The 23080-nt window shown below is 42.4% G+C and overlaps 1 protein-coding gene across 1 annotated transcript in view; it reads right to left on the bottom strand.

The window, feature by feature from the left end:
• ANKS1B (ankyrin repeat and sterile alpha motif domain containing 1B) overlaps positions 1-23080 on the bottom strand; it is an 885134-nt gene that overhangs the window by 669148 nt on the left and 192906 nt on the right. Inside the window, exon 9 of the mRNA XM_054988164.1 lies at positions 198-338. Within this exon, the coding sequence (XP_054844139.1) occupies positions 198-338 (141 nt within the window). The remainder of the gene's footprint in view (positions 1-197; positions 339-23080) is intronic.

Here is a 23080-nt window from a genome sequence, read left to right as displayed (position 1 = left end):
AATTTCTGAACCTGGAGCTGACAACCTTAAAAGGGCAGATTGAGTGAGACCATTCATTCACAGCTAACCCCAGCATCATTTGCTTTGGTCCTGTGATCTAATATTCAGTATTTTTTTAAAAAGTGTTTTAAAAAATTATAATGTAGGACACTTCATTAAAAATATTCTATTAGAAAATGAAGAATCAAGTAAAATACCTGAGAAAGACTAGGAAATCCAAGATTCCTGCATCCATTACAGGGTGTCAGTGCTTCCCACAATCCTGTAGGTCCACAACTATTTTCACCTCCATCTTCTTCTTCCTCTTCCGCTGGTGACAGATTTGTTGAAGATGATTTCTAAAGAGAGGGAAGTAGGATTTTGTAAGCCGTATATTAATTAAAAGACAATGTCTTATTTTTAAAACTACAGAAAAATCTTTTTAACTGTCTAATAACATAGACAAGATTAAATTATATTATCCATGAAAAGAAGAATATGGAACTGATCTTTCCCCATTCTAACACTGCATTATCTTTAAACCACTGAATGGGCTTATCCAGACCTACCTGTTGCCCTGATAGAAAAGATTTAAAGTTGCTACCGTGTGGGAGCCAGTGTAGGTTTAAAACACTCAAGACAGGGGAATTGGGAGAAGTTGGTCTCTTCTTGAATCTGTCCCAGATTTTAAGAGTGTTGCTCAAAATTGGATTTGAAGCAACTGTGTGAGATCTAAGATTGGGTTTTGACCATATTGTTCCTGGCAAAGGGAGGGGTAATGCGTAGACTGATTCTATAGCCACCCATTTATCTTCTGGGCTGGAACATTTCCATACAGTGTAACATTTATTTATGGCAAGTACATTTTTGGAAACTCAGAGAATTCCATGTCCTTCTTTTGGGGGGATATTTTTAGCCTAAGTGGCAACTGAGTCTATATAGAAACATTTTGAATATCTGTACCTATTTTGAAACCACTATGCTTATGAATTATTCTGCAACCATTACACATATATACTTATAAATAAACTATTTCTGGTTAAGAAAAATGCTGGATTCATCTAGAGAAAAGGATTCCTTTTTTACCTCACAGCCACCCTCATACGCTGACCGTTCAGTCATTCTACCATCCATATATAATGAAGCTATGATGGAACACACACACTCCTTCACTCCTCACTGTGAGGCAGATTTTTCTGCTAAAATTCTCTTTTCTGCTTCTGCTGAGCAGCCCCAAGTCATGTGTTAATCCTCGTGGTTTGAAAGTCTGTTTGTCACACCCTGACACACAGATATAATTTTGGCTTTTTAGCCCAGCCCAGGAACTAGATGGGGAGAAGCAGGAGCTGTCTCCTTTTTGTGTTGAAATGGCACTGTAGATTGTATAACGTTCAAAAGAAAATAACTTTATTTAACAGGCAGAGATTGAATAAATGTAGTCAGGGAATGAAAGTACCGAGGTAAAATGTTGGTAGTACAGAATACACTTTAAGTAACAGGCAAAATAGTCTCCTTGAAGCGTACTTTCTTACATTCTTGGTTCTTAGTAGTTAGAGGAGTTTTACTTAATACTTTAGTTACAGCAACAATGTTACTTCAACGAGTTTCCGATGATAGCTCAGGTTTTCTGGAGTTAGTTTACAACTGTTTTCCCTTCACAACAGACCCAGAGACCTCCTCAGAGCCAACCCCCCCCTTTAGAAACTGGGCAGGAACCCTTCTTCATTTGGCTTGAAAGGGAGTCTCAACCTATTACCCAATCACTCTTGCCAAAACACACTCCCAGTTCTATGGTGTCTGTGTTAAGCAGGCTTCAGCTTCTGCTGACAATTATACTAAGAATTCTTAAATAGCATTCTTCTTCAGGACAGTGATGCTACAGTTAAGGCAAAAGATTCCTCTTCCCTCACTCCACAGGGGAACCTGTCTGACCTTCCCTGTGAGACTCACTCACAAACTCTCTCTCAACAATCCTGTCAGAAATCAACTGTCAGCCATTCAGCAGGGCTCTAACTGACCAGTCAGAAAGGAGAGAGCAGTCTGTCACTCAAACTCTCCATTCCAAGCAAGAGTTAACTCTTTCCCTCCCTTTCCTGATTGCTGCACTTAAAAAACCTGCTTTCAAGTGCAGTCTGTCACAGTAGCCTTCCTATATTATAAGTCAAATTGAGAGAGAACTAAGGTGAGAGCCTTTCGTGAAAATGAAAATCCAAGGGAATATTAAGAAAGGACGCATAATACAGGTATCACAAAGGGGGCAAAATGGCACAGAGAGGAATATCCATTCTGTGAATTTCTTCCTTCACAGGTTCAACTGCTCCAAATTAATTGGAATTTAATACACCCACCTGAACTGAATATTGTGACTGTACTATTTTAATACAATTGGCACATAGCAGAGATGATCTTAGAATTCATTTTTGTTGATTCACTTTTGATTTTAAAATGTTGCAACCTGATCCATGGCAAGATAGGACAGAGAATACATTGCAATAAAATATGTAGAATCTTTGGGTTCAATCTACATAAATGTAACATATTTAAAAGTGAATTTAATAATAAACTTTACTTCACATATTTTTTCTTCAGCATTCTGGTGTGACTAGACCATAATACATCAAAGAATCTGGCCAACCATTTAAATGGGCTTAAGCCTACCTACTCTGTTGGACTGTGTCTTCGGGCCAAATTATGATCTTTTGTATAGCTTTATTTTCATTGTTGAAGGTTTTTGTTAGTAAACCATGAAGGATTAATAGTTTCCCTTTGCAGCTGTAGAAAGCCTGTAACCATGTACAGGCTCTCATTCCTCCTTTGCAGCTTCATTATGATATCATATGAACCATGCAAGATTCTTTACAAAATATGCAACATAAAAATTTATCATATTTAACAGAAACTTTTTTGATGGCAAAGGTAATTTTCGGGAGCTCACAGGCCAAATTTAAACTCAAGTTGGACTTTCTCACCTAAAATAGCTTCATGTCGTTTACTACATGACTTGAACTGTTAAGGTTCTGAATTTTAAAACTACCTGCTTATCTGCTGTGTATTTGTAAGTTCATTTTCAAAACATTTCTTAATGTGTTACTTCATTAAATTATTTTGACAGTGAAGTAGTACTACATTATCTGTTGCCACAGAAACACGCCATCTTGCTGACATTATTAGGATGGCAGGGTGAATTTCGTAGAGGATGGAGTTTGAAGGATTTAAATATATTGTTCATATGGTTACACAGAAGCAATATTCAGATTGTAAATCTTGGAAATCTACCAATGAGTGTCAGATGTACCAGCTATCTACATTTTTATAATTAGATCCAATTTTTGAAAACATAATGTTAGAAACATCTTAAGCATTATGCCAAAGAAATGGAAAGCAATCACTTTAAAAAAGCACTTTCATCTTGGGAGTACATATGAAATAGGCAAAGCCATCCTTGTATCCCATCACAATGGATACAACATCTGTTTCCTCAAATCATAATGCTGGGTGTTTCATTAACCTCAAGTTTCTAGTTCATATTCCAAAACTCTGCCTGCTTCAGACATTTCAAATACAGATATGGAACAGAAAGCTTTGTAGTGCTTTATTTTCTGCAGAAATATTTCAATTTCTGAAGATTCAGTTTCATAAAATTAATAACAATGATTGTATGCCATTGTTGATAAATTATAATACAAGCTCAGTAGTTTCAAAGCGGTAATTAATGTTTTGCAGGTGATTTAGAATTGGATGAGAGAGTATGTTGTAGTTTATTGATCTTTTGCAGTCTCAGTGAGGACTCAAAGCAGCTAACTTCATTCTGGTCTCCTTCATTCTATCCTCCCAATAACCCTGTAAGATACATTAGGCTAAGATTGTATGTCTGAGGATTTGAACCTGCATCTGCCTAAATTCTAGCCTGACATTGTAACCATTACATCATTACAGAAGCCGAATGATAATATCTGGTGAATGACAATGGCAGGCATGTGAATAGTGTGGGTTATGCAGAGGAGTAGCGGGTGTGGAGAAATCAGCATTGGTCATTAGACAGGAAGCCTATGTCTCGATTCAGTCCAGGTGGATGCATTGTCTTGAGTTTCGTTATCTGTTACAATTCAGCAACTGACAAAATGACTGTTACTCTTAGTTTGGCTAGTTTCCCTATTCAGTCTTCTATTCTGTCTCCCACCTCACCAGTCTGGAACCTTTGATTAAGACAGCAATCACAAATGCACAAAGGATCTTCACGGTCTTGGGAACATGTATCATACAGACCATATTAAGATAGCTGTCAGAATACGTGCATTCAGAGTTCGGACATTTCTTCTTTATTTACTACTTGTGTCTGTAAGATGAAAATACCAGAAAGTAGCAACAGAAGCAGCGTTTAGTATGTTCCACCCTAAATATGTATTCGTTGCTTTAGCCTAACAAACAGCCCTATGAGAGTCAGTGAATAGCCCATTGCAACCCTGTAACGGCTGCGTCATATGAACATATAAAGAACATATTAACATAAGCAGGGCACTCATAAGAGGGAATCCCCCAGCTAGTTCTCCTCTTCATGTGATTTCCATTTTCCTTCCCCCTCACAGCTACCACAGCTTCTCCACTATACCCACTTCCTTTCTTATCCCGCCCCCTTACCTGCCACATTTCTTCCAGCCTTTTCTTCCTTCTCCCTTAGAACTTCTATTTATTTCCTTCTTTCCAGCCCCATCCCCTGCCATTTTGTTTCATTTTTCTTTCCTCCCTCCACTCTGGCTTTGCTTGCTCTCCCCATCTTCCTGTTGTCTTTCCTGCCTGCCTACTCGTCCCCCACCCCAACACCTCACCTCATGTTTCAAAATGAAACTGCAGCTTTCAATTACATTCTCAATCTATAGTTGCCTAGGTAATTCAAAATGGTTCCTCAGATTAAGTGGAGTAAATCTTGCAAGATCTTGACTTTTTATATTTATCTTAATCATTTATCCTGTTTATATTGCCATAGGCCTTAAGCATAATTTAATATAAAATCAAGTACAAATATGAAATTACTAAATAACAATAGTTTAAAACTACAAAATCTATAAAATGGAAAATATATGGTAAATAGGATATTTTATAAAATAGATAAAATATAATTAAATATATAAATAAATATATAATTAAAATTAAATATATAATTAAAATTCAGCATTTAAATATTAAAAAACCCTTGACTATACCTAAGTGCAGATGACAGTACAGAGTCTCACCTAAAACTCATTTGAAATTGATTTTGTGTTTCAGTGAAATTATTATTGCCCGAAATTTCACCACCGAGATAGTTATTTCCAGAACAATGTCTGCCAATAAATAAGAAATTGTCCCCAACTCCAGTTTTAAAAACTTTTTAAAACTTTGTTTTATTGCCTCCTTAATTTTTTCAATTTAAGATTTTGCTACAAGCCCAGGAGTTCCTCAAGGTTTGTAGCAATATTTCCTTTGATCCACACTCTGACATGGTTCAAAATTAAATATATGCAAGTGGGGACCCACAAAGACTTGCAGGATCTCCCCCCTTCCCCACTATTTTCTCTTTCACTTTCCTGAAAGCCCTCATAACCTCTCCCCTATTCCTGCTTCCTTTTCTCTTTCCTACTGCCCATTCTGGGATGGGAAATTGCTGGAGATTTGGGGGTGGAGGACAAAGAGGGCAGGGTTTGGGGGAGGAGAGGGAGCTCAGCAGGGATGTAATGCCATACAGTCCCCCCTCCAGAACAGCCATTCCCTCCAGGGGAAGGAAGTTGTAATTCTGGGAGATCTCCAGCCCCTTCCTGGAAGTTGACACTCATACTTCCTACCCACTGGCCAATCTACCTTTATTTGCTGTAGCACAGTGGTTAAGTGGTTGGACTGTGAGTCAGTACTCTGCTGGTTCAAATTCCACTACTACCATGAGCTAAGTCAGTGGCCTTGGGTAAGCCCTTCCTCTCAGCCCAGCTCCCCAGCTGTATTGTAGGGATAATAACACTACGTTCACCATTCTGAGTGGACACTAATCTGTCTAGAAGAGTCGTATATAAGCACACTGTTGTTGATGTTGTTAGTTGCCTTCCTGTCTTTGACTTTCCCTCCTTCCCTCCCACTGGCAGCCTCTACCTGAGAAATTTATGGCCCAGTTGCATGGTGCTGACTACCTGGCCAGGCCCACTTGAGCGGTGAGGACTCCACAAGTACTGGCTTTCAAAATCTGCCATTTTCCCCACTGAAAATCAACTGGCAGACATCCAATCAAATCGTAATGATAGTGAAAATAGAACCTGATAGGTCTTCATGATATGACAACAATATTTCTGAGAATTCTTAAAACTGAGTACCTTCTGTTACGACTCTTACTTTCTCTTGGGTAGATTTTGCCTTTAATCTTTCCCTTACACCCTCAGGGTAGATTGCTGCCACCAGGAATATTATATTCCAAGATATTTTATTTAAATTTTCCCTTTAGTAACGTGCCCAAGCCTCAGGCTCTTTCGTGGTTCTATGTGGCCCTGAGGATAGTAATGGGATATAGCAATGACAGCTACTCTGGGATTTAACAAAAACAAACTTTTTTTCCCCAAGAAGTGTATCGGTTTCATAAGAGTAGTTCTCAGTTCTTAAAGTTACTTCACTTAAACTCATTCACACAGATCTCTTCTAAGGCTTCACACACAGTTTGCCTCTCTTTCCTCACAATATTTCTCTCAGAACTGCTTAAATTTACTTAGGCTGCACACAGCTTGCCTCTCTTTCCCTGACTCAATATTTTTCACAGAAATGTTTAAAACTGCTCAGGCAGCACACAGCTAGCCTCTCTTTCTCTCACTGAATTTTCCTTCACAAACATACTCAGTTCAGTTTTCACACAGGTTATATTTCTCTCAATAATACTTAAACATGCTCAGGCAGCACACAGCTTGCCTCTCTTCCCTGACTGAAACTTTTCTCTCCACACTCAGTCTAAACTGCATTCACTGTGCCCACACTCTCAGTCATCAACCAATCATATCACTCACTTATCCCTCTCTTTCACCCCCCACTCTTCACCTATATCACACCAAGCATTTAAAGACACATGCACACATTTACTTAAAATCATTACACCTTCCCTTTACTAAATCACAATATGGAATTAAAATTGTAACTTTTCTATTTCACTCCTAATATGTATATACGCAGTTATAGTGCCACATTAATTGACATTCTGGGAATATTACTCATATAAACAAATGTAGAAATCCAACATAACATATTTGAAAGCAAATTAGCTCTATAACAGTTTTTTTCCTCCATTTGCTTTCTACTGTGAAAGCGAGGGTGGATAAGTGGGTGGTAGAATGATGGGGCTTATAGAAAATCCATTATTGTTCATGCTGCAGCAGGGAACAGAAATTAAAAGAAGCTGGGAAAAATCATATGATAAGCGAGTAGGCAGTGGTCACCATTTTATTATCTTCCTGCCAGCATACACTCTTTTTGTTTTAAAATACATTCTTTTCAGGGGAAATGTGTAACTGCCAAGCGCAGTCAATTGCTTCTTTAAGACATCTTTGTCTTACAGAAATTATGTCTGAATGTAGGGGGGAGGACCTACACAAAGCCATGATTGTTGGCTTTAGGTAAATGTTGAGGATAGACAGTTAAGAATAAAAAGCACTTGCACTTGCAGCAGGGATAATTCAGACATTTCCTTTTTCCTCATAAAAGTTATTTTTTTATTCATTTGATTTTTTTAATTTGGATTTTTAGCAATGCCAAAGCAACTTACAAATAGAAACACAAATCAAAATAAATATAAATTCATCTGTACAATTTAAAAATTGAAGTAAAATACAAATAATCATAATGAGTGAGCCTACATTTGTTGTCATTGCTGCTAGCCAGGTCTAACCTGAGGGCCAAACTAGACATTACAGTGGCCAAGGTTTCAAACCACCAATTTAGGGAAGAATTTGTCTATTTTAAAAATGTTGCAAGGGCCCAATCCTGTGGCTACCATATCATCTAATTTGTCCCTCAGTAATTCCTGTGGGGCTCACTTGACTTGCTCTTTCATAGGTTTCCAGGTCCCACTGTACTCCTGGTGGGAGGGGGCCCCAGTACCTACCTTCTTGGTAGTTCCGTTGCGTGCACGCAAGTGCACACACGTGCCCCAGGCCTGTACAATGACTTCACTTCTGGAAAGTGATGTCATCAAGCAGGCTGTGGCCGCCCTGGGAGCACTCCCATACTCCATAGGGGACCTGATTGGGCCCAGATTGGGCCCAAAATGGCCTGGAACAGACTGCTGCCACATGGGGGAAACACTCCCCTACCTGGCAGTGGCCCGATCCTGGCCATTTGGGGCCTGAACTGGGCCAAAACGGGCTGCTGCTGCACAGAGGAACACTCCCTCCTCGTGGCAGCAGCCTGATCCTAGCTATTTCAGCCCACAGGAGTGCACAGTGACACCTGGGAGTGTGCCACACTGCCAGGGAATACACCCGTGAGGACCATGCCTCCCCCACCAGCCAGGTAAGTGGGGTAGGAGGTCAAGGATGGGAATGGGCAACCCTATGCTAGACTCTTAAGAAGAGCACTTTACTTGCTCTTTCATGCTGGACTCTTATGAAAACTTTATGAGAGTCCAGCATGACTCTTTATGAAGCAGCTTTTGCTGCTTTGTTAGCTACCTTGAGTCTAAGGAGATAATATAGGTTATAAGTATTTTAAATAAATACATTTCTCTTCCCTTTCCCATTTTTATTTTACTGTCATGCAGTTACCCCCAACAACAGGCTTCTGGAACCTATTTAGTCTTTATTGCCTCTCCTTCCTTTTTTTCTTTTGGTAAATTTATGGTAGGGTATGCCACTTCAGGTATTTAAATCGCTTCAGGATTATTAGGTAAGATTCGGCCATTGTTTCCAACGGGAAACACTGTTTCCGGCTATCCGGGGACCTGGGGAGCTATTTTCTTATCTAATAATCCCACAGTTTCTGGGGATATTCTCCTAACTCTCCTCTCATGACCACCCAAGTTTTAGAAAGATTGGATTTCAGGAAGCCATGTTATGGCCCCCCCAAGGAAGGTGCCCCAGCCATCTCCAATCTCCATTATTCTCTACGGGAAAAACTAGAGGGGCTTTTTAGGTGGCTGGGAGTGGAATTTTGCAAGCACCAAATTTGCAGGGGACGAATTCCTACATGTCCTCTCAAGAACCCACCCCCCCAAGTTTCAAATATATTGGACTTCAGGTGGCTATGTTATGTCCCCCCAAAGAAGGTGCCCCATGCTGCTCCAATCTCCATTATTCCCTATGGGGAAAACTAGGGAAGCTAACCAAGAACTCTTTAGGGGAGATAAATAGGGGGCTAGGGGTGGCATTTTGCAAGAAAAATGCATCTCATTTGCAGGGGAACTATTTCTACCTGTCCTCTCAAGACCACCCAAGTATCAGGGAGATTGGACCCTGGGGGGTATTTTATGCCCCCCCAAGAAGGTACCCCCAGCCACTCCATTTGTTTCTATTGTGGGAAAACCAGACTCCCACAGCAGAAAAACACATAGATCATGGCATCCATGGCCACAGGCACACTCCCACTTACCGTCTACACCGCAGACAGCCCAATAGAACCAAACTGAAGCCCACCCAAAGGCCCAGCACCCCCAGAGCAGGCTGGCAGTTCTTTATGATGTGAAGAACTTTTAAAATTTCTTTCCCAGGGGCACTGATGCACATGGAAAGGATGCCACAGCCAAGGCATGCTCCTGAATGCAAGCTCATCCATAGGAAAGCCCAACAAAACCAAAAACATACACCCCCAAAAAAACCTTGCACCCTCAGAGCAGGCTGGCCAGCCACTCTCCATTGTCACCTATGAGGATCAACCTTCACATCAGAGAATCACACTAACAAAAAAATTAATTTAAATGAATTTCATTTATTAGATTTCTTGCATGCCCTCCCCACAAGTGGGCTCAGGGCAAGTAACAACATTAATGTTACATTTACATTACAGTAATACTAAAATACAACATACAGTCAAATATGGAATAAACAGCAATACAAAATACACAAAACCATATGAAACAAGGGAACTCTTGCAACTAGAAGTAAACTGAAGGCCCTCCACATAATCAAAGATGCAAAAGGAACAACTTCACACCATAGAATCACATCCATTCCACCCAAACCAAACTGAATCAAGGGACGCTCTTGCAACTTAGACCAGCAGGACCAGTGTCATTCACTGCAGCCAGGCACTGAGTTCAGCCAGTGGGGAAACACCAAAGAACAGAACCCAACACTAACAGCACCCAGCCATAAGGGGCATTCACCGAACACAGGTGAAAAAGAGGGACCCTGCTGGCTTCATGCTCAGAAACTCAGAACTCTCAGAAAACTAACAATAAGAGAAAGCCAAGTAAAGCACACCCCCACAACACCCCCAAACAAGCCAAACAAAGCCAAACAGTGCACCCCAACACAGCAAAACAATTCAGCAAGCAAGCAGCAAAAATCAAACAAAATTTAAAATTTAAAATGCAAACTAATTACAATTTCCCCTTCCCTCAACTCATGAAGACAACCCCCTCCCCTCAGAAAGGGAAAAGCCCTGAGAGTTTAATGATTTTCAAATCTTCCAGGTGCAGTCAGTCAGGTCTGGCAGTCATCTGGTCCAGTCAGATCCAGGTCCATTTTGCTTGCACCCCGGCCACCTAGAAAGTCCCCTAATTTTCCCCATAAGGAATAATGGAGATTGGAGGTGGATAGGGGCAAGTTCTTTGGGGGGCCATAACATGCCCCCCCTGAAGTCCAAACTCCCTGAAGCTTGGAGGGTCTTGAGTATGTCCCCTGCAAATTTGGTGAATTTTGCTTGCAAAATGCCACCCCCAGCCACCTAGAAACTCCCCCTAGTTTTCCCCTGCAGCATTTAAAAAAAACACTCTCCTCCCAAAGAATCCCCAGGGATGGAGAGATGCTGCTGCAGGGATTGGCCACTCTCTCACAGCCCCCTCCCTTCCCTGATTCCTTCCCTTTTCCTCTCCTGCCTCACACTCCAATACCCTCATCCCCCTTCCCATCATCTGAAAAAGGCATGGAAAAGCCACGGGAAGCACTGTTTCCTCTTGTTGTTCCTTAGGAATGGCAAGGGAAAGACTGCTACCCGAAGCTTACCGAAGTGTTCCAAAGCACTCTGTTAAGCTTTGCTTCAGCATTCCCAAATTGCTTCAGCCTGATTTGGAAATGCCAAAACATCCCAAATCAGGCCCGAGACAGGTTAAAAACCTGGATCCTGAACCCGAATTGCATATCCCTATTTCTAAGTACACAGGGGCTTGAGCAGACTGCTTTCTATTCTCTACCACCTATTTTCCTTTTGCTGCTCTGAGCATTTTCTCCCCTCTGGAGCATTTGTTGTTCTTTAACAGTTTTTTAAAGAAACTTTTGTTTTTTTCTGCATTCCTGGGGAGTTATTCTCTTCCCTCTGTACCTTGTCTGTACAGCTTGCATCATCCACACAACGGTCAGCCAGTTTGCTATTACATATGGTGATATTTGTTTAATAAGAAAAGTTTACACTCATTCTTGCTTGTTCTCTGAAAATGATACAAAAGACCAAAGCTTTTCGAGATGAACCTACATAATGTGGCACTTACCCGGCATGCAGCAAGGCTGCTTCAGCCGGGTGCCACGTATTGCTGCTCTGGAAGGAGGGAGGCAGCACCAACTCAGCCCTCCTTCCATATTTGGGGCTGGCTGGGCGGGGCAGAGCAGGAGCCTTAGAGGCTGCACTGCTCTTGCCCAGCCGCAGTTCTTTTAAGTCGCTCAGAGAGGGTAGATGTGTCCTCGTCTGAGTGACTGGGTGTGGCGGTGGTGGAGAGGCTTTCGGCAGCAGCTGCTTAAGCAGCAGCGAAGAGAGCCTTCAGAGGAACAAGGGGAAGCAGCGTGCGCACACAGGCCACAACCTTGCCTGCCACTGCCACAGAGTGGCGGCGCTGTTTTCCCCGTGGCAAGTGCCTCGGCTTTGTTTCTGCCGCTTTTCCCAGCCGCAGGCTGAGGCGGCAGAGGAGCATCCTGGCGTTCTGCGGGGCTCAGCCGCTCGCCCCGTGGCCGTGGGTGTTGGTGCCATGTGCGGCGCGGCCTTCAGCTGAAGCGAGGCTACGTGGGAGGGGCTTTATCCCCCCATCTTGCCCACTGGGCTTCTTGGGCCTTGGGGGGGCATTTGGTGGTCCTCAAGGGGGGTTGGGATGAGCCCTGCCCTCCCTCCCCTGGGAATCTTACAGAGTGGGGAGGTGGCTTTGATTAACTGGGGGCATAAATTAGCCTGTAGATCAGTGTTCAGGCGGGGTTAGCCATTGCAGTTGCCCTTAGGTGGCTGGTACTGCTGCATTTGAAATCTGCGCCAACAAGGGAGGCTGCCCTAAGAGATATATCTAAATAGCTGGAAGGGTGATCTCCTGGACACTGAGGGCACTGGTTTGACATGTAGAGAAATGGGAGAGTCGAATGTTAGAATCTCTACCCTCTATTATGACCTATTATTTTCCTCTGGTGAAGATGTATCCATTGATCAGCAGGATATAATGAAGTGCTTGGTGGCCCTGGAGCAGGCCAAGGGAGCCTTAGGGACGCTAACTCAAGGGGCTGGCACGGTGTGGCCTATAAGGCGTGCCTCTAGAAATGCAGCGAATAGGGATATTTTGTGTCGTTTGTCTCTTTTAGAAGGTGCAGCTGGAGCATTGGCCAGTGAAAGCAGCAGCAGGAAGGGGGCAGCCAACATGGAGCATCAGGAGCCAGCAGTGGACTTGGAGCAGGAGTGGCCTGACGACTCATCTCCTGTGGCAGTTGCCGTTGAGCCAGTGGACGTCGTGGGTAAGGACACCACGTCACAGTTGGGTGGTCCTTGGCCTTGGGGACCATGGGGGCAGGCAGCAGCCTGTGCGGCTCCTGCATTGTCCCAGGGGAATTGTCCTCCCTATGCAGGGACGGTGGCTGGGGGGAGTCAGTCAGCCTGGCCTGGACAGGGCTTGGGGACGGCTTCCCAACAGCTGTCTCTGGCCCCCACATCGTGGGGTGGGAGTGGAGTGTCTCCTTTCCCTGGTTTGCCTATGGGCTGGCCAGGTTATCCTGGGGGCCCTTGGGGTTTTTACCTCTATCCGGCTTTAGCCTACGGCCAGGTCCCCTTTAATGCCATGCCATTTGGGGACACAGCATTGCCACTAGGTGATCACTTGACTCAGGCTATCAGGGATAAAATCCTGAAGGGGGAGTATGTAGATGTTTTTTCTCTGCTCTTTCGAGAGCTAGAGAAGAAAGATAAGGACGATATGGATGACAGGGATAAAGAGCGCATTAAGCGGAGGCGTGTTTGTTTGTTTTTATAAATTTTTTTATTGGATTAGATTATAATATCATTCAACACATTACCCCCTTGTAAGTCTATTTCTAACCCCCTCCCTTTCCTCCCCCCTTTTTAATTGACTTCCAACAGTTTTCCAACCCTTAGTCTATCTTATTACTTAATTACTTAATATCTCATATATTCTATTAAACACACACTTAATACTCTTTTCTCTAAACTTATTAAATCTCTACTAAGAATATCTCTGTAATACAAGTTTCCCTTTAAATACCTCAGTTAAACCATATATTCTACATAATATAATGCTAGCATAATAATATATATTAGCAATCAAGATATTAAAAATATAACATTATATCCATTTTACTTTCCATTTACTTAAACTCTTTACTTTCCACAATCATCCTGATTCTAATATTAGCTTAGACTCTAATATTCTATTACACACCCATCTTTTACTATTTCTTATTCTAAGCTTATTTTAAGTCTATAAGGTAACTATTATACTCAATTATCCATTATATACTCTTTACTTAAGCTATATATTGTAAATAATATTTAACTAGCTTAGTCTTATATATCCATAATAAAACATCTATTATTTAATACTCTATAATTTTTAATTTAATCATAGCCCCAATGGTAGCTTAGATTTTTATAATTAAATTCCCCCTTTCCCGGTAAAGTCACTTCTCTCTTCTTCTATTACATTTCAGTAATTCTCGAACTGCCACAGTTCCCCTTTCACGTCCCATTTTTTTCTAGATATTGTTTCAATTTCTCCCAATCTGCATTAAATTGTCCTGGATCAAGATCTTTAAGTTTTCTTGTCATTTTGTCCATCTCAGCCATGTACAGCAATTTATAAATCCAATCTTCTGTAGTTGGTATTTCTTGTACTTTCCATTTCTGAGCATATAAAAGTCTTGCTGCTGTAATCATGTAAAATAACAATGTTCTATACTGCATTGGCACATCTTCCATTCCCAAGTTCAGTGGCAGCAATTCTGGTTTCTTATTTATTTGGGTTTGCAAAACCTCATTAATTACTTCAATTATATCTCCCCAGTATTGCTTCGCTACCTCACAAGTCCACCACATGTGGTATAATGATCCTTCATGTTTTTTACATTTCCAGCATTTATTCGACATATTAATATTTCCTAGCGCAATTTTCTTTGGTGTCAGGTACCAACGATAAATCATTTTGTAGACATTCTCTTTAATACTTGTACATGTCGTGATCTTCAAAGTCGTTTTCCACAGGTATTCCCACGCCTCCATTGTTATTTCTTTATGAAAATTTATAGCCCACTTCACCATCTGGACTTTTACTGTCTCATCCTCTGTAAACCATTTTAAAAGTACTTTATAAATCCTTGAGATTTCCTTTTTACCTTCTTGAAAAATTACATCTTCTAATTCTGAGTTCTCCATTCTTATTCCTCCTTTCGAACAATCCGAATTGTAAAGATCTCTGATCTGTCTATATTGAAACCATCCATAGCATGGAGACAACTCCTCCTCTGTTTTTATTCTCAATTTTGAAAATTCTACTCGTGTTATCTCCTTGTAAGTTAAACACTGCTGCTCATTATCGACAGTTCTCGGATCTATTACTTCATACGGAACCACCCAGGAAGGAATTCCGTCTTGTAGGTAATTTTTATACTTCTTCCAAATTGTGAAGAGGCTTCTCCGAATATAGTGGTGTAAAAACATAGAGTCTGCTTTTACTTTATCATACCACAAATATGCATGCCATCCAAATATTTTTTTATATCCCTCCAAAGCCAGTAATTTGCGATTCTTCAGCGTCATCCATTCTTTTATCCATGCCAAACATATTGCTTCATGATATAGTCTTAAGTTGGGCAACTGCATTCCACCTCTCTCTTTGGCGTCCTGTAATACTTTCATTTTCACACGGGGTTTCTTGCCTGCCCACACAAAATCCGATATTTTCCTTTGCCATTTTTCAAATTGTTTGGAGTCTCGGATAATTGGAATTGTTTGTAACAAGAACATCACTCTTGGCAATACATTCATCTTTACTGCTGCAATTCTTCCCAACCATGACAAATTTAACCTATTCCATTTTATCAGATCTCGCTCTATTTGTATCCACAATTTCTCATAATTATTCTTGAATAGATCTATATTTTTCACAGTCAGTTCAATACCCAAGTATTTTACCTTATTTGTTACTTCGCAGTCCGTTATTTCCATTAGTTCTTGTTGTTTCTGTTTAGACATATTCTTACATAGTATCTTTGACTTCCTCTTATTTACAGAAAATCCAGCCAGGTCTCCAGATTCCTTTATTTTCTCCATTACCTTCGGCATATTCTCAATTGGATCATCCACAATTAACATTATATCATCCGCAAACGCTCTGACCTTGTAGGAAAACTCTTTTATTTTTATTCCTCGGATTGCATCATCTTCCCGTATTTGAATCATCAATATTTCCAAAACCAAAATGAACAACAATGGTGACAAAGGGCAACCCTGTCTTGTACCTTTACCTATTGTTAATTTTTTAGTCACATCGTCATTCACCACAATTGCTGCACTCTGGTCCTACTGCTCGTATGAACTTTTCTCCCATTTGCAGCTTTTCCATAGTGGCAAACATAGTCCCAGTTCAAATTGTCAAATGCTTTTTCAGCGTCCACGAAGAAGAAACCAACTTCTCTATCACAACGCTTGTCATAGTATTCAATAGCGTTTATAACTGTCCTTAGATTATCTTTGATTTGTCTATTTGGCAAAAATCCAGCTTGCTCCTTTGCAATAAATTCAGACATCCATCCTTTTATTCTCTCAGCTAAAATCTTCGCAAAGATTTTGTAGTCATTGTTCAGCAACGAAATTGGTCTATAATTTTTAACATTGGTCAAATCCCGTCCCTCCTTAGGAATCAATGATATATTAGCTTCTCTCCAAGTATCGGGGATCCTCTGATCTCGCATAACTCCATTAATCACTTCTTTCAGGAAAGGCGCCAGTTCATTAACCATTGCTTTATAAAATTTAGCTGTTAGTCCATCCGGGCCTGGTGCCTTTCCTAATTTTGTTGACTGAATTGCCTCTTTTATTTCCTCTTCCGTCACTTCCCTATTCAATTTTTCTCTCCAACCTTCAGAAATTGTAGGGAGCTTCATCTTTTCCAAATACCTCGTTATAGAGTCTTTATTCACTTCCTTTTTTTGGTACAGCTTTGCGTAAAATTTTTAAAAAGCTCTACTAATGGCTGCCTGCTCCAAATATGTCTTATTCTCCTCACAAATTTTATTTATGATTCTCTTCTCTTTTCTTTTCTTCAGTTGCTACGCCAAACATTTCCCAGGCTTGTCTGCACCCTCAAACGACTTCTGGTTCATTCTCTTAAGATTCCATTCCAATTCTTTGTTATTCATTGCCGTCAATTGTTCTTGTAGGATTTTAATATCCTGATATATCTTCTTTTTTCCTGGTCTCTTCTTAAGTTGTGTCTCTTTGGCTTTTATTTTCTCCATAATCTCTAACCTCTTCTCCTCTTTTTTCTTTCTAGCTCTTGCATTTAAATCCATTAGTATGCCTCTGGTCACTGCTTTATAAGTGTCCCATACCTTATTAGTCGAAACTTCCTTATTCATATTATGTTGTATAAAGAATCTGGTCTCTCTTCGCAACAATTCAATGTTTTCTTCTTCTTGCAAAAGATCTTCATTTATTCTCCATCCTTTTCTTTTATTTCTTTTCCCAAATCTCCACATAATTGGGTTGTGATCTGAGCCTACCATAGGCATTATTTCCACATCTTTAGTCCATAATGCTAAGTCTTTGGAGGCCCAGATCATGTCAATTCGTGATAAAGTGAAATGTCTTGCAGAATAAAATGTATATTGTCTAGTTTTGGGATTCTGTCTCCTCCACACGTCTTCTAGAGTCTCTTGTTCCTTTATTGCAAAAAAAGACTTTGGTAGTAATCCTCTTTTCTTTTGTGCAGTTCCAGATTTCTTATCTTCATCCAAGTTAGTAACTCCATTGAAGTCTCCAGCTAAAATTATCTGATCGTAAGAAAGTTCATCCAATTGTTTTCCCAAGTCCTCAAAAAAATTTTCTTTTGCTCCATTAGGTGCATATATTCCAATCACCAACAGCTTTTTTAAATTCCACATAATTTCCACTGCTAAATATCTAGCTTCCACATCACTCACTACTAATTTTGGCTGTAATTCTTCTTTTATATAAAACACCACACCTTTTTTCTTTTTTTTTGAAGCAGCCACAAATTCACTTCCCAATTTTGCAAACTTTAAGTATTTTATGTCTTGCTTCTTAATATGAGTTTCTTGCAAACATACAATGTCACATTTTTGTTTTAATAGCCAGTGGAAGATGTTTTTTCTCTTATTAGGCGAGTTAAGTCCATTTACATTCCAAGATATTATTTTGCACTCCATAATCATAATCTTGTTGTTGGTAAGTCCTTTTCATTATCCCTAATGAACTTTTCCATCTCCAATTCAGATCTGATGCGCTTTTTAGTGTCAGGTTCCAACTGCTGTATTGTGCTGCTTTGCTTAACCGACTCCATATTTAATCCTTTCAGTGTTTAAGTGCTTTCTCCACAGGTGCCAAGGTTCCCAGGCAGCTATCTCACAGAAGAAGATTGTTTTGGCTACCGACGTTCCACCAAGAACCGGCCTTGGGAACTTTCGCTATCCTAACTTCAAAGGGAATGTTTTGAGAACTATGGGGGGAGGTTGGGCCTGCTGTGATCTGTTACTTTGTACCTCATGCTTTGCTAGGCATTGGTAACAATGCATATGTACCAACCTGAATATTGCATTCAGGCCAGTGGACTATAATTATCTTTTTCTTCATTAAATGCTTTTTGGAAACAATGGACTATTGTCTAATTGCAGAAGGCAGACTGGAGTAAGGATATTATCTAGCCACGGTTCTGACATTTAGCTCCTCTGAATTCGAAGGACACTCCTTCTGGTATTTCCCATCTATATCTTATCTTCATGTCCTTCAAAATCTGGACTAAATCTTTATATTTTTTCCGATCCAACAGCACCGATCTGGGCAATTCCTTCATAATAATCACCGCCTTGCCGTCGACTTCTAATGGATCCTGAAATTGTTTACTCACAATCATTTCTCTTGTGTTTCTAGTCGTGAATTGCACAATCATGTCTCTTGGTAATTTCCTCTGGGTCGCAAATCTTGAATTTATTCTGTATACCACATCTAGGAAAGCCGCAATTTCATCTTCCTCTTTCCCCAGGTATCCAGCCAATACTTCTGTAATCTGTTCTTGGGCAGATTTTCCCTCAATTTCCAGCAAACCACGAAATCTCAGTTGTTTCTCCATATGTTTACTTTCTGCTACAGCCATTCTGCCTCTCATTGCCCTCATCTCAGTTCGTTGCGTATCTGCTAAGGTATCCATTGCATTTTCTACTACATTAACCCTTTGCTGTGTGGCTTGCAAGTCGTTTTGTATTTTTTCCATACCTTTCGTCAGTTCCGCCAGTTCCTTCTTAAGTGTCTCTCTAAACTCTTTCACCATCTCTTGTATCATATCTTTAACTTCTTTGTTTCCTTCTGAAACTTTTTTATCCAAACTTTCAATTGCTGCTTGCCACTCTTTTTTCGACATCGTGGGGCTAGCTTTACCTCGCTCCCACGAGTCCGCTCTTTTTCTTAACTCTGTGGCGTTTAACTTTATATACTTTTACTTTTAAAAGTCCCAAATTTAATTTATTTCTTAGAAAAAACACATTTACACAGTCCAAAATGCCGGGCGTCTTTTCTCTATGGTTATTTCAACTATACTTCTAATCCAAGATGGCCTACTTCCTCTTCCGCTGAAGCCACGACCTTTCCCTTCTTCAAAATGGCGTTCTTCTACTTCCTGTCACATAGAAAAGGCCGCTTCTCTCCAGCTTCTCTATCGTTCTGATGTACTTCCTGTTCCTCTGCCACACACAGCAATTCTCGCGATGTTGAGACTTTCCCACAGTCCACTATCTCTTTCTCTCCGCAGGTATGTAAATAATAATCAACTTTCTCTAATAACTCCGTTATACATAGTCCTTTTTAAAAAAAAATTATTGCCAGAATTTCCCCTCCTTGTAATCAATCTGTGGCAGTTTTTAAATTCGCTTTAGTACTTTATTGCTTAAAGTAATCTGTCCCATTTCAAGAGATAGTAATCTTTACCTTCTTAGTCGTTTTCACAGGTTGTAATCACTGTTTCTGTATTCAATTCACTTCAAGTCCCCTTGTCCCTTTATGAAGCTTGGGCATGCAGGTCTTATGCCAACCAAATTGGCTCCAAAACTGCTGTAGAGATCTGGGCAAAACCTTTCTTTGGGTGGGACCTCAAGGGACGGGAGAGAGTCCGTTGCGCAAGACCCCCCCCCTTGCCCGAGATCAACGTGCCCTCAGGTTCTTGAGTGTTCTACTCCTGTTCTCCGCCTGAGAACAGTTGGCTACGGGCAAATCCTCGCCCCTCTAGCCTCCAAAACAGCAGCCCGGACAGCTCAGCTCTTAGAGCTGCGTTAGACCTTCATGGATCCCAAACCGGAAGTCATTAAGTGGAGGCGTGTTGACAGGACTTGGAACAGCTGGCTACCTGGCTTTCTAATATATGCTGCAGTCATCTCCAGGGAGCAGCGCAATCAAGCTGCACAGTTGTTTCAGTACTTGGATATTATATTTAAGGGGTATACTGGCTTCTTGGGAGCTGCACGGATGCAGCACAAGTTTCGTATGCAGGCGGCCATGAACCCCAATCTACCGTGGGATCATGTCCACCAGCAATTGTGGCTTCAGGTGATGTCCCCAGCTAAGCCAAACTTGGGTGATAGGTCTGGCAGTGGGCATATGGTGCGCAGCTCTTCGCAGGCTCCAAGCTCCCGCAGTGTTGCGGGTCAGCCAGTTCAACCCCATCTGCTGTGCTGGGAGTTTGCGTATAAAGGATCATGCATTTGGAAGCCATGCTGGTTCAGGCATGAGTGCCCCTCCTGCTCGGGCCCCCACCCTTATAATGCCTGTTCCAGGGTTAAGCAAGGATGCGGTGGTAAGAAGTCGGGGTGGGGCGGTTCAGGGGGTTAGCAAGCTCCTGGTTAAGTGTCCCAGCCCGGTAAGACTGAGGGTCCTTAAGCAGCTGTTGCATAGTTACCCTAAGCAGGATGATGCAGTTTATTTGTTTCAAGGGTTTAAGGAAGGTTTTAGGATTCCGGTTCAAGGCTCCCGGGCCCCGTTTATGGCTGACAATTTACGTCCAGTCTTGGGTAAAGAGGACATAGTTAGGCAAAAGATTGATAAGGAATGTGCAGAAGGCCGGGTTTGGGGGCAGTTTTCAGCCCCTCTGACTCCCAATTTAAGGGTTTTCCCCCTGGGGGTGGTGCCAAAGAAGGCAGCTGGTGAGTTTCGCCTGATTCACCACCTGTCATTCCCCAGAGGGGGATCAATGAACGATGCCATACCTGAACACTTACGTTCAGTAAGGTACACCTCATTTGACCGGGCGGTCAAGGTGGTGCGCAGCAGTGGGGTGGGGGCTGAGATGGCGAGATATGACATTAAGTCTGCTTTTCGCCTTCTCCCCATCCACCCCGATAATTTTGAGCTCTTGGGGTTTGCATTCAAAGGCATGTACTACATGGATAGGGCCCTACCGATGGGCTGCTCCATCTCTTGTGCAGCCTTTGAGCTTTTTAGTTCCTTCCTTGAGTGGGAAGTGCAGTGCCGGGCGGCTAGTTGCAACATGGCCCATTATTTAGATGACTTCCTGTTCGTGGGGCCAGCGGGGTCTGGACAGTGCGCCAGGCTTATGGCTACGTTTATGGTGCTGGCAGAGGAGTTGGGGGTCCCATTGGCGCATGAGAAGACGGAGGGGGCCTTCCCTGGTGCTTACTTTTCTTGAAATTGAGTTGGACACTGTCCAGCAGTCCTTGCGCTTGCCAATGGAGAAAGTGAATGAGATCAAGGCCCGTGTGGGTGAGTTTGGATTTCAGCGTAAGGTGTCCCTCATAGAACTCCAGCAGCTGGTGGGTTATCTTAATTTTACCTGCAAAGCAGTTGCGCCGGGACGGGCCTTTTTGCATCGATTGTGCGATGCTATGTCCCACCTGCGAGCCCCCCATCACCGGATGAGAGTGACGAAGGGCATGCATGAGGATTTGGCTGTCTGGGAGGCCTTCCTCACTGACTTTAATGGGGTTACCCTGTGGCACGATGAATTGCTACTTGAAGCTGAGCTGCAAGTGACATCAGATGCATCGGGATCCATGGGCTTTGGGGTTTATTTCCGGAGGCACTGGAGTGCGGAGCAGTAGCCGCTGGACTGGCAGGCTTCTGCAGTGGTGCGGGACTTGACCTTTTTGGAATTTTTTTCCATCTTGGTGGCAGTTCATCTGTGGGGTCAGGAGCTGGCTAACCACACTGTCCACTTCTGGTGCAACAATCAGGCAGTGGTACAGGTGGTCGACTCCTTGACTTCCAAATCCCCCAGGATGATGAGTTTAGTGAGAGTGTTTACTTTGCTCTGCCTCCATCAGAATATTTTGTTTATAGCCAAACACGTTCCTGGGGTCAACAATGGTGTGGCAGACACTTTGTCTTGCTTACAGGTGGAGTGTTTTTGGTGGCTTGCCCTGGAGGCCGATCGGCAACCAGCGCGGATACTGGAGCTGTGGCAGCTTGGGAGGCTGAAGCGTACCGGGCCATTCAATTAGCCATCGCACCCAGCATGCAGAGAGCATACCAGAGAGCAGTAGGCCAGTTGGGGCAGTTTAGGAAGACAGCGGAACTGGTAGACAGTTGGCCGGTTCCAGTGGAGCATGTTATTCAATTCTGCATGTGGCATAAAGGCAGGGGGATGGCAGTTAAGTACTTCAGGGGCAATTAGTGGCATTGGCCTTTGTTAGCAAAGCCCAGGGACTGCCTGAGGCCACGGGCGATTTCCGGGTGAGGAAGATGCTGGAAGGCTGGGCCAGAGAGGGTGCCACTCGCACCGATTCTCGGGAACCCATCTCCCCTGCAGTCCTTCAGGGCCTTAAGACTGCATGGGAGGACATCTGTAGTTCGAGGTACAAGGCCACGCTTTTTCATGCAGTCGCCTTGACAGCCTTTTTTGGGGCTTTGCGGGTGAGCAAGCTCGTGGTGCAGTCGAGTAAGGAGACTTCCAGTTGTTCCCTGATGGCTAATAACCTGAAGTTCGAGGGGGACACCGTCACCCGTACCGTCCATTGGTCTAAGATGGACCAACGAAGAAAGGGGGCGGTGGTTCAGTTAGGCTCCTGTGCTGACTCAGAATTATGCCCAGTTAGGGCTCTAAGTAGGTATTGGAGAGTGCAAGGATCCAAGGAAAGCTGTTTGTTTTTGCACCGAGATGGTGCTCCTTTGACCCGCTACCAGTTTTGGGCGGGTTTGGGTTTGAGTGGCGTTAATTTTGGCACCCATTCCTTTAGGATTGGGGCTGCCTCCACTGCGGCAGCTATGGGGTATCCAACACAGGTGATTCAGCAGGTGGGCAGGTGGAAATCTTCTTCCTAGCATTCCTATGTGCGTCCTCTTTCTCGATTTTGAACGTTACTAATTGATTGTTTTCTTAGGTCCTGTGTCGCACGGTGGCAAGTAGAGGATCCTGGTCTGCAGGCACAGTTATGTTTTTTGGGCAGCCCATCAAGCGAGACGGATGACTGTTGGGTCCCAGCTTGGGTTAAGTGGAAGGGCCGTACTTGAA

This window comes from Eublepharis macularius, chromosome 9 (assembly GCF_028583425.1).
Source record: "Eublepharis macularius isolate TG4126 chromosome 9, MPM_Emac_v1.0, whole genome shotgun sequence".
NCBI classification, from domain to species: Eukaryota; Metazoa; Chordata; class Lepidosauria; order Squamata; family Eublepharidae; genus Eublepharis; species Eublepharis macularius.
The sequence above is the reverse complement of the archived record's forward strand: the minus strand, read 5'-3'. Positions and strand labels throughout refer to the sequence as shown.